Source organism: Lynx canadensis, chromosome E1 (genome assembly GCF_007474595.2).
Source record: "Lynx canadensis isolate LIC74 chromosome E1, mLynCan4.pri.v2, whole genome shotgun sequence".
Classification (NCBI taxonomy): Eukaryota; Metazoa; Chordata; class Mammalia; order Carnivora; family Felidae; genus Lynx; species Lynx canadensis.
Genome location: NC_044316.2, coordinates 41,073,717 through 41,089,605, shown reverse-complemented (window position 1 = coordinate 41,089,605; position 15,889 = coordinate 41,073,717). Strand labels below are relative to the sequence as shown.

The 15,889-nt window shown below is 44.1% G+C and overlaps 1 protein-coding gene across 1 annotated transcript in view; it reads right to left on the bottom strand.

Annotated features, from left to right (window-relative positions):
- The window catches only part of DHX8 (DEAH-box helicase 8), a 31,664-nt gene extending 19,143 nt beyond the window's left edge, over positions 1-12,521 (bottom strand). The window contains exons 1-10 of the mRNA XM_030295564.2: positions 12,272-12,521; positions 7,898-7,983; positions 7,275-7,347; positions 6,808-6,893; positions 5,036-5,145; positions 4,290-4,655; positions 3,727-3,871; positions 3,192-3,395; positions 2,453-2,540; positions 154-251 (exon numbers count right to left, since the gene is read on the bottom strand). Of these exons, the coding sequence (XP_030151424.1) occupies positions 154-251; positions 2,453-2,540; positions 3,192-3,395; positions 3,727-3,871; positions 4,290-4,655; positions 5,036-5,145; positions 6,808-6,893; positions 7,275-7,347; positions 7,898-7,983; positions 12,272-12,419 (1,404 nt within the window). The 5' untranslated portion in view covers positions 12,420-12,521. The remainder of the gene's footprint in view (positions 1-153; positions 252-2,452; positions 2,541-3,191; positions 3,396-3,726; positions 3,872-4,289; positions 4,656-5,035; positions 5,146-6,807; positions 6,894-7,274; positions 7,348-7,897; positions 7,984-12,271) is intronic.
- Between the last annotated feature and the right edge of the window lie 3,368 nt (positions 12,522-15,889).

The window sequence follows — 15,889 nt, the reverse complement described above, 5'->3', positions numbered from 1 at the left end:
ATAATATTCTAGACCCTGACCAACAATCAATACACCTTCTAGCCTGAGTTCTGCTTACATGGACATAATAGCCTGCTCTGAAAAACGGAACAGTTACTTTAGGGAAAAGAAGTTCATGTGACGTGTCCAAGTTAGAGTCCCAGCATTTCTCACCTTAACGATTTTAATAGGGCTCATGTCCATGCTTTGCTTGGTGTGCCCTCTCAGGAATGGAGGCTCTTCCTCAACCAGCTCGATCTCAAGATCTTCATCTAAAAGTCCCCCCAAAGAAGAATTAGCAAAAAAATAAGAGAGAAATAGCCAATCATTTTCACCACAACTGGTTTCCATGGGCACCAGCAATCTTTATCAAAGATAGCTCCCAAGGTCAAAAAGACAGCAATCCAAGTGAAACTAATGGAAATGACTGTTTCCCCTGCCCTCCAGGTATTTCTGAGCATTTACGTTCTGGCCTAAAAACTGATCAGCGGGACTACTTCCAAAAGAAGTTAAGCCTGTAGAAAAACGTGGTCTAACATTCCAAATGTTACTAGGTATTTTCCACCCAACTTCATTATGGAATAACTTAACCCACAACAGATTGGCAAAAAAATTAAGTTGAACAATCAGACAATACCGACTGTCGTCAAGAATATGAGCCACAGGAGCGCACACTTATGATAAAAGTATAAATCGGGGGCACCTGGTTGACTCGGTACAGCATGAGACTCTTGATCTTGGGATTCTAAGTTTGAGCCCCACATTGGTTACAAAGATTAGTTAAAACCAAAAGTCTCTTTTTAAAATGATTTTAGTGTTTTTTATTTGAGAGAGCAGGTGCACACACAAGCAGGGGAGGGGCAGAGAGAAGGAGACAGAGAATCCCAGCAGACTCGAGCTGTCAGCACAGAGCCTGACACAGGGCTCAAACCCACAAATCACAAGATCATGACCTGAGTCAAAACCAAGAGTTGGAAGCTCAATCGACTGGGCCATCCAGGCTTCCCAAAAATAAAATCTTTAAAAAAAAAAAAGAGGTGTAAATTGAAACACAAACTTTAGAAAGCAATTTGGACTGCCTCATAAGGTTTAAATCACACATTTCCTACTACCCAGTCATTCTTCTCCTACACATATAGGGAAAAGAAAAGGTCCTGCTATGTGTATTAAGAAACAAGAATAGGAATTTCATAATAGCGTTATATGTAAACAAAATACCGGAAATAGCCCTTATGCCCATGGAAAGCAAAATGGATAAATTATGGTAAGTTTCTATACAGAAAACATTACACCAGCAAAAGTGAAATACAACTATAAAAATCATCATAGATAAATATCAAAAGCATGATCAGAAAAAAGGAATGAAGTTCAAAAACTGACCAAACAAGATAATGTTTAGGGACAGATATACAGATAATAAAATGTTAAAAAAAAAAAAAAAAAAAAAAGGCAGGGAAATAATTAACACAAAATTTAGAACGGTGGTTACCCAGAGAAAAGAGTAAGAGGATTTCATCAGAGGGGTACATGTAAGGGCTTCAAAGCTGCTGATAAAATTCCACTTAACCGGGGCGCCTGAGTGGCTCAGTCAGTTAAGCATCTGACTCTTCATCTTGACTCAGGTTATGATCTCACGGTTCCTGGGATCAAGCCCCAGGTCGTGTGCCATGAGCACAGAGCCTGCTTGGGATCCTCTCTCTCCATCTCTCTGTCCCTCCCTGGCATTCTCTCTCTCTCAAAATAAAGAAATTTTAAAAAAAAATCCACTTAAATTGAGTAGTAGGTACATAGGTGTTCCTTTATTACATCAATTATATGTCTTATTGGATTTATTTCACAATCTTTAAAAATTGTTACTAGACTGAGTTAAAAGTTGTTTCCAGGGCAACTCAGAGGTAATCTACTTGGATCCGGGGTTTGCAGAACACTTACTAAGAATATGAGATGAAATTTCTTCCTCAAAATATAATCAGAATTTTTTGTATCCTGAATATGTATCATAACCAAAAAGTATAACAATATATAAACATCTGTCAGAAAAATGAATTTTTGGGTGGCTCAGCTGCTTGAGCGTCTGACTCTTGATTTTGGTTCAGGTTATGATCCCAGGGTCGTGGGATCAAGCCCTGCTTTGGGCTCCACGTTCAGCATAGAGCCTGCTTAAGATTCTCTCCCTCTGCCTCTCTCCCCCACGTGTGCACTCTTGTGTCTCTCTAAAAATTTAAATTAAAAAAAGGAAAAAAAAGAAACCAATTCGCACCTTTAAAAAAAAAAAAAAAAGAAAAAAGAAAAATGAATTTTCTGCTTCCAACCTGGAGGAGCCCTTGTTCTTGGAGGTAATGAGTGGTAATACCTAGGAAACAAATGAGTTAAGCCACTAGGCTAAACTCCATCTAAACCACCCTACCCAACTGCTCAACTCATCCACTGTCCTCCTGATCCACGATCCTGCTCAATCTAAGTGGCTAGTTACCTTCTTCATCATCCACTTTAGGGAGAATGCCAGTCTCTTCATCGAAGTCCGGAAACTCTTCTTTGGAAAGGACATTGGCAGCGATCATCTAGTGAAAGGACAGAAGCGACATCTGTAACCTGCTGGGATCGAAACTCTTCTTTTGCAGTACAGAGGTTCCACATAGGAAACCAAGATTTTTCCTCTTTTGACCGGGATTGCAGGGCCTCAAACATCACATATCTCATCTCTAGGGGGCACAACGTGGCGCTTAAAAGCAGGGCTCAAGGGTCGTGCCCCCAGGAAGCATTATCTGCTCCTTCCCTGGTTTCCGCAGCACTGTGCACATTCCCTGTTGTGTAACATCCAACTTTGACAATTATGTTTCCATCTGTCTCCCGCCACTAGACCTTGAGCTCCTCAAGGGTGAGGAACCATGATACATTTGTCTCCGTCACCTGGCTCTGATATGTACTGAGGAATGGTGGAAACAAGAACTCACACAGCACTAACCACACGCAGGCACTAACGTAAGTGCTCCACTTCTTCCGCCTCATTTAATCCCCACGGTGCCACTACGGGTCCTGTTCCACAGATGAGGGTACTGAGGCACAAAGAAGTAGAGTGGCTTGGCTCAGGATCCCACGGCTAGTAAGCGGCCAGGAAGTTCCCCCGGGCCACTGAGCTCCAGGGCCCACACTCCTAACCACCACGCTACATGCAGAATGGCTATGAAGCCATACAGGCAAATGGCCCCAACCTGTTTGATCTCCCACTTCTCTGGATCAGAGATGCGGGTAAGGCGCTTGCGCTCCAGAGAGTCATCCTCTACTTCAGGGGCGCTGACGAGGGAGAGGTGAGTGGGTCTGTCCGGATTCCTCATTGAAGTCTCTTCATTGGTCTCCCCAACAAGATTTCGTCGTCGATTAGGATTTAGATCTTCACCAGTCTCTTGATCCACATCCTAAGGCAAAAAAAAAGGAACTAACTCATTTGCTGTCCTCTTCTTGTTTCCTTGGCCATGAGACATGGAAACGGGTGCCTGGGTGGGTCAGTTGGTTAAGCATCTGACTTCAGCTTAGGTCATGATCTCACAGTTCGTGAGTTGGAGCCCTGCATCGGGCTCTCTGCTCTGAGTGCAGAGCCCGCTTCAGATCCTGTCTTCCTCTCTCTCTGCCCCTCCCTTACTCGCACGCACACACGCACTCTCTCGCTCTCTCTCTCTCTCAAAAATAAATAAGCGTTAAAAAAAATGTTTTTTTAAGACCTGGAAACAGACTGGATATCTCACCTACCTTCATGCTCAGACTGGTCTTGGTCCCAGTGAAGGATAGCACTTTGACTTTGACCCTCTGGCCTTTGCTCACCACATCAGCCACATTGGCCACACGGCCTTCTCGCCGGAGCTCAGAGATGTGCACCAGGCCTTCCCACCGCTTCCTGAGGGAGAGTCACATATATGTGGAGCATGCCTAAAATACTTTTTCCCCAACCAATTTCCACCCTGTTGGAACTCAACAAGAGGAAATGGTCTTAAGCTCAAAAACTCAAGAGGAAAGTACCAAGAAGACGGTTAAAAAAAATAAAATAGTATTACCACCCTCCCAAAGAAAAGACATGGGGCTAGGGGGGACAAATTCTCATGTGTCTCAGTGAGCAAAAGGGCAGATCTCTTGAAGGGAGAGTAAGGAATGTGTGGCTACATATCATTTCAAATAAAAGTCAAATTCTAACAACCTGATATGGCTGATTTGATTAAAGCGACATTAATCGTAACAACTTTTTAAAATATGAAAATCCTCAGCGATAAGAGAAATTCTGCCCATCATAGGTTTGAAAGAAGATCGCCAGCTAATACCTTAATCCCTCTAGCTGCACGAAGCATCCAAACTGCATGATGCTGGTAACTTTGCCATTGTAAATGTCCCCAATGGCAGGCTCCTCCGGGGGAGGGCGGTCCACGTGTTTATCCCGCCATCTGTCCAGATTCCTCTCCCCATACTTGTCCCGGTCCTTCCGGTCTTTGGGGGGACTCTGACTTCTGCTCCTAGACCGATATCTAGACTTCCCTTTATTCCTCTCCCGGGTCCTGGAATGTGACCGAGAGCGGGACCGGTGTCTCCTCTTGTGGTCTCTATCACGGTCTCGCTCCCGCTCCCGGTCACGCTCGCGGTCGCGGTCACGGTCACGGCTCCGGCTCCGCTTCTTCTTCTTTGTCTTGTCTCTAACAAATCAACAAACATTTGTTTTAAAAAAGAAATCAGCCCAATTTCACCTCTGCATCCCCAAGCACCCAGCACAGTGCCACGCACATGTCAGGTACCTACTAAGTGCTGAGTTGAATTAGTTTCTCTCGGACATCCCTGTAGGCCCATAAAGGATGAGGTCACAAGTGCCTCCTTCAACCCTGATTTCTAACTTATAAACATCTCAGCGTTTCCTGCATAAATACTCTTTGCAGGGAACAATGAAAATAGATCTAACAATACAGTACATGGCCAGTCTAGAGTCTGTAAGCTTGTCCCAAATTTTGCCTAGCTGGCCCACAAAACTCAATTATCGCAGCACCCTAAGCCTCCAAAGGATAGGACATGATGGACAAACCGGTGCTCCGCATCTCTTTGCTTCTCCTGGCCCGCTGCACTGGGCATTAAGGCCTCCAGTTCTTTCAGGACATCCACAGCGACTTTCACATCATCCTCATCCAGCATGGTCTGCAACACCAGAGGCCAGCAAAGTTAGGAGGGGAGGGGAAGAAAATCATGTAAGAATCTGTATTCTGGGTACATCTACAAACCTGACAGCCCTTACATCACTGACCACTTATGTGAAGGAAGCAGAGACGGGTGGAGATTTCCAACACCATTTGAGAGAGAGACAGAAGGAGTGAGCAAACACTCTTGGAAGCCGTTGATACATCTGGCAAATGCCCTTTGTCCTTAATACAAGCCCATGGAGGGCAATTAGCCATCACCCCTCCCGTGAAAGCATGCAAGAAGTATTATAAATAGAAAATTATGTTAAAATTTTTAAAAAGCAATGCTTTAAAAAGAAGGCTTAGGGGGGGTGCCTGGGTGCCTCAGTCAGTTAAGCATCTGACTCTGGCTCAGGTCATGATCTCAAGGTTCATGGGTTCAAGCCCCGTGTCAGGCTCTGTGCTGACAGCTTGGAGCCTGGAGCCTGCTTCAGATTGTGTCTGATTCCCTCTTAGTCCCTCCCCTGCTTGTCTCTCAAAAATAAATAAATGTTAAAAAAAAAAAAAAAAAAACTTAAAAAAAAAGAATTCTAGCAATTCTTTTTAAAGAATTTAAAGAAGTGTTTTTAAAGAATTGCACTCTCTTCCCCCCTTTCACCTGCTAAATTTTTTTCCACAGTGCTTACTGTTACCAGCTATATTATACACTGTGTACTTGTTTACTGCCTGTATCCTCCCCACTAGTGGAGTTTACATGTTTATTTCCTGCCCCCATCCCAATACTATGATGTAATCTCCAAGAGAGCACACATTCTGTCTGTCTTGTTCACAGCTGTATCCCTGGTACTTAGATTAGTGCTTGGTACATAGTAGGTACTCAATAAACACTTGCCAGAATAAAATTTAAAAATCAAAACACTTAAAAAAAATTAGACCGAACACATAACAGAGCAAAAAAATCTCACTTCACACATCAGGTATCTGTTCTAGAACCTTATTTCATAGCCCTAATCACTGCTTCCCACAATTCTCAATCCCATTTCCCTCAAATATTCTCTAAACTCTTTAACACTATACTATGTATAGTACATGCTCAGGGAGTGATCCAACACTTTCAATTTGAAAAATATATTATGGGGCCCCTGAGTGGCTCAGTCAGTAAAGCATCTGACTTCAGCTCAGGTCATAATCTCACGGTTCATGAGTTTGAGCTCCGCATCAGGCTCTGTGCTGACAGCTCAGAGCCTGGAGCCTGCTTCAGATTCTGTGTCTCCCTCTCTCAGCCCCTCCCCTGCTCACTCACTATCAAAAGTAAATAAACATTTTTAAAAAATAAAGAAAGAAGAACATATTACAATGAGAACTCCTGGGTGGCTCAGTCGGTTAAGCGTCTAACTCTCGATTTCAGCTCAGGTCATGATCTCATGGTTTGTAAGACTGAGCCCCACATGGGGCTCCATACTAACAGCGTGGAGCCTGCTTGGGTTTCTCTCTCTCCCTCTCTCTCTGCCCCTTCCCAGCTCACACACTCTCTCTCTCGAAATAAATAAGTAAAGTTAGACAAGAAAAACATATTACAATGAACACAAACGTAAAACCAGTAACTAATGACACACACAAAAGGGACAGGGCTCAGAGAAATACCCAATTAGAAGAGACATTCTCAAAATGGTATCAGTACCCGGACAGACGGGTTGTCTGGTTGACAAAGCACTGGGAAGAGTTCCTTCAGCTTTTCCTTTCCAGTTTTGGGTTTAACAACTGGATCTTGTTTCATCACAGAGCATATAAAGGGGTTAAAAAAAAAAAGATGTATTTAATATTCTTAATGGTTAACAATGAACTTTAACATCAGATTTGCATCAAACTAAAAACAGAACATGGCATTTTTCTACATATTATTCATATACATTACTATACACATAATTCAATTTCCTAAAAATAACGTTGATTACAAACTACGTGGGCATGGGGGAGGGCGCGAAGATACATCAGAATTCATCTGGTTATGTAAGCTTAAGTCATTTGGAAAATTTTACCAGAACGTGTACTTGCTCAGCAGCTGCTGCAAGGGACAGAAACAATTTACAGGATGCTCACAAGCTAGACCATTCTGGAGGCTGAAGCTCAGCCAGATGCCCTACTCACCTTTGCTAGTAGAAGGCTTTGCTGGAGGCCGCATGGTTTGTATGAGGCGTAGCAAGTTACTAATAAGAGAATCCTTTGAAAAGAAACAGAACAAAAATGATCAGCCCCTGAATCAGTGCTTGAAAACAGTCAGAAATGGGATGACCTTTAAAGGGTGGCTGCATAGCTGAATTTAGCTAATTGGAACAAATGAAGTGCATAGTATCAATTTGATGTGGTGTGAACCTAGCAAAGTAGCTTCGGATAAAGCGGATATTTTTGGACTTTTGGAAGGGAAAGGTAATTTAGTTCCCTTCAACTATTTTTATTTTCCACGGTTTAGAACTACCTCCAAAACCTAAACTCTTTTGTTTTTGACTTCCAGATTCATAGAACAAGGATATAAATACTCATAAAGACTTAATGATGGAAATCCTACCCCATTTTCTTAGGAAGGTGTCACAGGAAATCCAGTTATATCACCACTGCTCGGTGACATAAAAAAACATTACACACTTAATGGTTTCTTTGATTGGTATGTTCAAGTTCTCTCCTTTCTCTATCAAAATCCTATGTTAAATCCTATCAAAATTTAAATTCAATAGTGACAGTAAAACAAAATAGGGGTCTCCAGATACACATACCGTGAATTCAGCACCATTTTTGACCAGAGAAGCCTTAAAAGTATCAAACGTGGTATTTTTCTCAGCAAGACTGATCACAAATTCAGCTGCAAACGAGAAAAGGGATTAAAACTGGAACGGAGGCGAGCAAAAAATCATTTTCAAGTACCTTAAAAGCAAAACCAATTAGCCAATCCAACAGTCATAGAAACCAAAGAATACTATCCAGTGAGGGTAAAGAAAGAGAATTTAGAGTACCAAGATTATCCGTGCATGTTCTAGTTAATTTTTAGAAACAAAAACAAGATATTCCTACAAAATGGCACACCTCACTGTCCCAGATGATCTCCTACTCTTCTCATGAGACTACTAGCTGTGACCTGCTGTCATACAGACTCCAGAAGTAACAATGTCCAAAAGCAAGAGCCCACCCTCACCCTCCTGATGAAAGCCCACAGTAGGATGCATTCTACAGTGTCTGCAAGGTCGGACTCAATCCACATATGAGAGCCAGGCAGCTGCTGGATGGTCCAATCTCCAAGTTGATAAAAGACTTACTTGCTTCCCAAATTCTTCACTACAAACCTGCCCAGTGTTTGAATTTCTTTTTTTTTTTTTATGTTTATTTTTTGAGAGAGACAGAGACAGAGACAGAGTGTGAGCAGGGAAGGAACAGAGAGAGAGGGAGACACAGCATCTGAAGCAGGCTCCAGGCTCTGAGCTGTCAGCACAGAGCCCGATGCAGGGCTCAAACTCATGAACCGTTATATCATGACCTGAGCCGAAGTCGGATGCTTAACTGACTGAGCCACCCAGACGCCCCTGTCTTTACTTTTTTGAGGACATTAAGCAAAAGCTAAATGCCTTCAGGCTACATGAACATAGCCTACGCATAACAAGTTAGTATCAGCAATGCCAGTGGTTAAGACTTTTGACCACCTGCTACATGCCAGGCACTATGCTAAGTGCTTCACATGAGCTATCCCCATGATCCTCATAACCCTCACTGGTAGGTACCATTACTGGCCATATTTTACAGACGAGGAGGCTAAGGGTTTGAGATGCTGACCTACCCAATAATAAATGGTGGAGCCAGGACTGGAACCAAGGCAATCTGACTTCAAAGCCCACATTCGGTAGAGAAATGTGGAGGGAGAAGTCAGTCATATGGTGCTAGACATGCAATGTTCAAGAGTCTATTTCAAAGCAATCAGCAGCATATTCACACTGCAGCTGTCATTAGTTAGGGCGGTTGTTTTCGTTTTTTGTTAATTTTCAGAATTATATGGGGGCACATTAAATTAACCGAGCTACCAAAAATGAATTAGTGGTTAAAAACAAGTCCATTGGAGCACCTGGGTGTCTCAGTTGGTTGAGTGTCTGACTCTTGCTTTAGGCTCAGGTCATGATCTCACAGGTTCATGGGATCAAACCCACATCTGGCTCTGCACTGACAGTGGGGAGCCTGCTTGGAATTCTCTCTCTGCATCCCCCCCTCTGTCCCTCCCCCTGCTCGCTCTCTCTCTCAAAATAAATAAGTAAACATTAAATACATATATGTGTGTATATATTTATGTTTATTTATATTTATATTCATATTCATATTCATATTTGGTCTTCATCCCCTTACCAGGCCCAGCATTCCTAAAAGCCTTGGAATTTCAGGAAGTGTAGAGTGAAAAACATCTTTTGTTACATTAAGATGACTTTAGTAAAACCCCTAGGTAATGTCATTTGGGAGCTGGTTGCCAGGGAAACCAACCATGCGATTACAGGCTGGAACTTTTAGCCCCACTATTGACCTCCAGAGAGGGGAGAGGGGCTGGAAATCGAGTTGACTTACGAATGGCCAATGATTTAATCGATTATGCCTCCTATAACGGAGCCTCCACAAACACGCAAAAGGACTGGGTTTGGAGAGCTTCTGGGTAGGTGAACAAGGGGAGACCTGAGGCAGTGGGGCACTCAGCATGGAAGCTCCTCAACCTTTCCCACATACCTTGTCCTACCCATCTCTTCCGTCTGGCTGTCCCTGGGTTATCTCCTTCTCTAATAAACCAGTAATCTAGTAAGTAAAATGTTTCTAAGTTCTGGGAGCTGCTCTAGCAAATTATCAAATCCAAGGAGGGGAGTCGTTGGAACCTCTGATCTATAGCCACTGGCTCAGCACAGGTGACCACCTGGACTGTGAATGGCAACTGAAGTTTAAGGTGAGTCAGTCTTACAGGCCTGAGCCCTTAACCGGTGGGATCCGATGCTATCTCCAGATAGTGTCAGCATTGAGTTCAGTGACACCGATCTGGTGTCACAGAATTGCTTAGTGGTACTGGAAAAAACACACATCATAAATTGGGGGGGGGGGGTAGGTATGCCTGGCTGGTTCAGTGGGTGGAGCATACGACTCTGGATCTCTGGGTTATGAGTTCAAGCCCCATGTTGGGTGTAGAGATTACTTAAAAAAAAAAAAAAATCTCAGGACATCTGAGTGGCTCAGTCAGCTAAGCGTCAGACTCTTGATTTCAGCTCAGTTCATGATCTCCCAGTCCATGGATTCAAGCCCCACGTCGGGCTCTGCACTGACAGTGTGGAGCCTGCTTGGGATTCTCTCTCCCTCTCTCTCTGCCCCTCTCCGACACACGTGAGCCCCTGCTCTCTCAAAATAAATAATCTAAAAAAATAAAGTAAAATCTTTTAAATAAATAAACATGTGAATAAATGGTGTTGGAATTAGAAAAAGCGTATTTGTGGCTTACTTGCAAATTAAATGGGGTCTTCAGTTATATTCAGGCTAGAAAATCATGGAGTTTACACCTCACTTTACTTTTGTACATAATGAGGGTAACATCAAAACAATTTAACACTGGCTCAGTAAGTATTTGCTGAATGAAAGAACATATTACCCAGATAGTAAACTACAGGAGTGTTGCTCATTACCATCTAAAAGAGAAAGAGAATGAGAGAAAATGATACAGGACAGGCACATCTTGACTGGGAAGCAAGAAAAAAGTGAACTAAAATACACTGGCAGCAGGGCATCTTCCTAGGCGCTACATGGTCACCCTGGGAAAAGCAACTATCATCCCCATTTCATAGATGATGAAAAGGGCTTCAGAGAAATTGGGTATCTTACTCAAGGTCACACAATCTAATTCCCCAGACCCCTTCTGTCACATGCCCTTTCCCTTCCATCTCTCCAGCTGGTGACTTAACTTCATCTTCATTTAGAAAGCAGAACAATCAAATAGATGTCTCTCCCTCATCTTCCTACCACCAACCCCTAAACCTGTCCGCATCTATAACCACATTCTCTGTTCTCCTTCCTATTAAGGAAGTGGGCCATCTGGCTATCAAATGGACTGCCTGGCTGGCTCAGTCAGAAAAGCATCCGACTTTTGATCTCAGGGTCATGAGTTCCAGCCCCACATTGGGTACAGGGATTATTTAAATAAGACTTTAGGGGCACCTGGGATGGCTCAGTCAGTTAAGCTTTCGACTTCGGCTCAGGTCATGATCTCACACTTCGTGGGTTCAAGCCCCACATCCGGCTCTGGGCTGACAGCTCAGAGCCTGGAGCCTGCTTCAGATTCTGTCCTTCTCTCTCTCTGCCCCTCCCCCACTTGCGCACACTCTCTCTCAAAAATAAATTTAAATAATTAAAAAAAAAAACTTTAATGGATCAGGCATCCCTCCACCTATCAAAGGTCAATTCCTCCATTCATGCTCTTGACTCCATCCATCCCTTTGCCTTCATAAGGACTCCATTTTTCTGTGGCCTTAGCTCTAGGCCCTTAGCCTTTTTCAGTTCCTCGGTTGGGGTTCTCCACCTGTACAGTCTGTCCCAAAACGCCTAATAAATGGTTGAGAACTGTTAAAGGCAGACCTCGAAAGACCTGGGTTCCAGATCAGGCTCACATTTGATATGTGATATCGAGGGGGATTAATTAATTAATCAGTGCCTTGTTTTCTTAATCGAAAAACAGATAATACATCTCACAGGGTCGTGACAAGACCAAGTAAGATAACATAAGTAAAACACCGTGCATAACATCTGGCATGCCAATAAATCTCGGCCATTATCATCATCATTATGATGCGGCTGCTGCTGCTGTTATTATTAACGCTGTTTAATTAACTGGGACCTGAGGAAAATAAAAACAGGAAGCAGGAGCGATAGCCACTCTGGGTTTCACTGACAGCTCTGGGCAATGGTTTCTAAACAGCTCGGCCTGGAGAGTTCTCAAACGGGGACCCCGTGCCGAAGGTACCGCAGGACCGAGTGTCTGCGACAGAGAAAAAGAGACTCATACGGACACAATACTCAGCCTATCAACCCCATTTCTCCTTCGCTTCCCTCGACCCTAAGCCCAGAGGCCGCAGGGGCCTCCCCGAGCTTACCCAGGTCCTTGTCGTTGATCCCCAAGTGATTGTCCAGCTCGGTGCAAACTTTCGACACTAAAGACAGATACTCGAGTTTGGCGAGTTCTTCCGCGGGGCCTAGCTCTGTTCCGGTCACAGCCCCCGCCAGGGCCACGGCCACGGCCATGGCTACAGCTGCCCGCACCCCGCTTTACCGGGCCTTCTGAACTGCTCCGGGCCTGCTCCAGTTTTCTCTTCCGGGTCGGCGCACGTCCCTGTTGTTTACAGTACATTGAAAACTACCGGAACTTCCCATGACGCAACAGAGAATCATAGAGATCAGACAGGAAGTGCTTAAGGAAGGGACGGCCAAGTGGGTTACTCTGGGCGCCGGCCGCGCCCTCTACAGGCCATCCAGCTTCTTGGTCTGTTCTCAGGCCCGGAAACATTCACTCTGAGAGCTCTCCCACCCACCGTCGGCAGAGGGCGACCGTGGCCTGCGCAAGGGGCGCCGGGGAGGTCACGATCCCCGCGCCTCACGCGCGCCTGCGCCTGCGCTTTGAAAAAGGAACCCAAATGCAAGTTTGGAAAAGGCAAAACTCGGTTTACAGAGGTTCCCTGTATTACCAGGGCTTTGCCTCTTCGTGGCTCATAACTATCTCGAGCGATTCTGTAGGTGATAGTCTACTTCTGTTGTTAATTCATTTTACGGATGAGGAAACAACACTTCTGTTATCTAGCTAAATGACATTGGGCAAATTAATCTGTGGAGCCTGTTTTCTCATCTATAAACCGGGATAATGTTCTAACTGGGCTTAGGTGATAACGAAATAAGACAATTGTGCAAGGAACCTAATGCACAGTAAACACACTACAAATGGCGGTTACTATAATCCCAAAGCTGAGAGAGACGATGGCTACTGTAAAATTCATCTGTCAACTACAGATCCCCTCAATCTGAGACCCCAGGGAGCCACCTGGCTCCTCTCTTGTGAAAACCCCTTCTGGGGGGAACCTAGGTGGCTCAGTCAGTTAAGTGTCCAACTCTTTTTTTTTTTTTTTTAAGTTTATTTATTTTTGAGAGAGAGAGAGCCTGTGAGTTGGGGAGGGGCAGACAGAAGGAGAGAGAGAATCCCAGGCAGGCTCTGCATTGTCAGCACAGAGCCCAATGTGAGGCTTGAACCCATGAACCATGAGATCGTGCCCTGAGCTGAAATCAAGAGTGGGACATTTGGGGCGCCTGCGTGGTTCAGTCGGTTAAGCGTCTGACTTCAGCTCAGGGCATGATCTCGCGGTTCGTGAATTGGCGCCCCGCATCGGGTTCTGTGCTGACAGCTCAGATCCTGGAGCCTGCTTCAGATTCTGTGTCTCCCTCTCTCTCTCTGCCCCTGCCCTGCTCATACTCTGTCTCTCTCTCTGAAATATAAACATTAAAAAAAAAAAAATTTTTTAAAGAGTAGGACACTTAACTGACTGAGCCATCCAGGTGCCCCAAGTGTCAATTCTTGATTTTGGCTCAGGTCATGATCCCAGGGTCGTGGGATGGAGCCCCCAAGTTGGGCTTATGCTCAATATGGAGCCCGCTTAAGATTTTCTCTCTCTCTCCCTCTGCTCCTCTTCCCCACTCGCAATCTCTCTGTGTCTAAAATAAAAATAATTTTGGGTGCTCAGTCGGTTAACGTTAACCGTTAAGGATTTTTCCACACCACACTGCTCTGTGTGATGCATAAGGAAATGAAGGCACCCCGGAGTGAATGACCCTCCGATCAAGTAAAAGGGAGGAAATCGGACCCTTTTGCTTTCAGCTTCAGGCTACATTACCCTGCTGCACCTTTGGACTGTGTCCCTCCAACATCTCAGCATGGGCTTAGAAATGGCAGAGCAAACCACAGAGCAGTAGTTCTCGCTGACTGCAAGAGCTCCGGGTTTCCACGTCCCTAAGGAATCAGTACTGCACTGATTCCTTTTCCCCATGAATGGAAAGGAAAATCCTTCAACGTGCTCAACTTGCCAGCTTGGAATTAGGATATTAGAGACTTACTCCAATTGACTTCCTTTCTCTATGCTTCTTGGCTTTTAAAAATGTTATATTTATGGGGCACCTGGGTGGCTCAGTCGGTTAAGTGCCCGACTTCCGGCTCAGGTCGTGATCTCGCGGTCTGTCAGTTCCAGCCCTGCAGCGGGCTCTGTGCTGATGGCTCAGAGCCTGCTCTCTGCCCCTCCCCCACTCGTGCTGTGTCTTTCTCTCTCTCTCAAAAAGAAATAAACATTAAAAAATAAATAAATAGGGGCGCCTGGGTGGCGCAGTCGGTTAAGCGTCCGACTTCAGCCAGGTCACGATCTCGCGGTCCGGGAGTTCCAGCCCCGCGTCAGGCTCTGGGCTGATGGCTCAGAGCCTGGAGCCTGTTTCTGATTCTGTGTCTCCCTCTCTCTCTGCCCCTCCCCCGTTCATGCTCTGTCTCTCTCTGTCCCAAAAAAATAAATAAAAACGTTGAAAAAAAAATTTAAAAATAAATAAATAAATAAATAAAAATGTTATATTTATATTCTGCTTTTCTCCAATATTTAACGGGGGGGGGGAGGGGGACATAGAGTCTGTTTTGTCTTAAAATCTCTGTGGGGAAAAGGGCTATAGAACCACAATGGGTAATAGTAAGAGCAGTAAAATACTGTAGAAACTTTTAGAATTATTTGGGAGTTATTGAACATACACCTCAACAGTAAATACGAACAGGAAAACTTATTAAATTTTATTTACATAGGTATGTTTCAGGAGTGCAAGTTTGTTATGCAATACACATATTTCCTGTAACACCAAGGAATTTTTTTGAAGCCAAAGGAAAAGAAAGAAAAGCATAGATAATGGAACCTGACAGCCAAACACAGATGCACATGGAATCCTCCTTCTCTTAAGAGACACTGAATCAAATGCAGTCCAAAAGTGAATGCATTCTAATTGTCCTTTGGTTCTTAATATATTTAATTAATGTTTTTATTAATATTAAAAGATATTTTTAATATTACATCAATACAATTAATCCCCCATTATTATTATATTGCTTTCCTTGGATGCCTTTCTTGTGACCCTCTTAACACAGCCATTGACAGTTCCCTGTAAATAATTTACCTTCACCAAAAATATATATATATATTAAAATAAATAGCCTGTGTTTAGCATGCTTGGTCACCACCTTCACCATCACCCATGATGGGTAAGAAATGATTTCCTACCACCCTCTTTGTAGTAACAAGGACTTTGCATTTACATCTGTACCTAGACTGATATACGTGTTTGGCCCTAATCGCAATTCCCACGTTATTTCTGCTCTGTCCCAGAAACTTGTCACAGCTCCTGGCATTTGGCTAAGAAGTTGGGGAAGGTAGAAAGCAGAGCAGAAGGTACTGAACCTCTTAGCAACCCTAGATTGGATGGGGGAAGGCAGAAATCATCTAAGTGTGTGTAGCTGAAAGGTGGCATCCTTAGGGAAGTTGGTGAGAAAAATCACAGGACTTCCTGTCACCAAAACAAAATGGTATTGCTACAACCAACACAGCCTAGCTTGCTCTGCTGGGGTAAAACTCAGGTCTCAGGAGAAACACCTCTGCTCTGGAAGGCAAAATCAGAATGATTTGCTTCTAAGCATAGAACTGCCACTC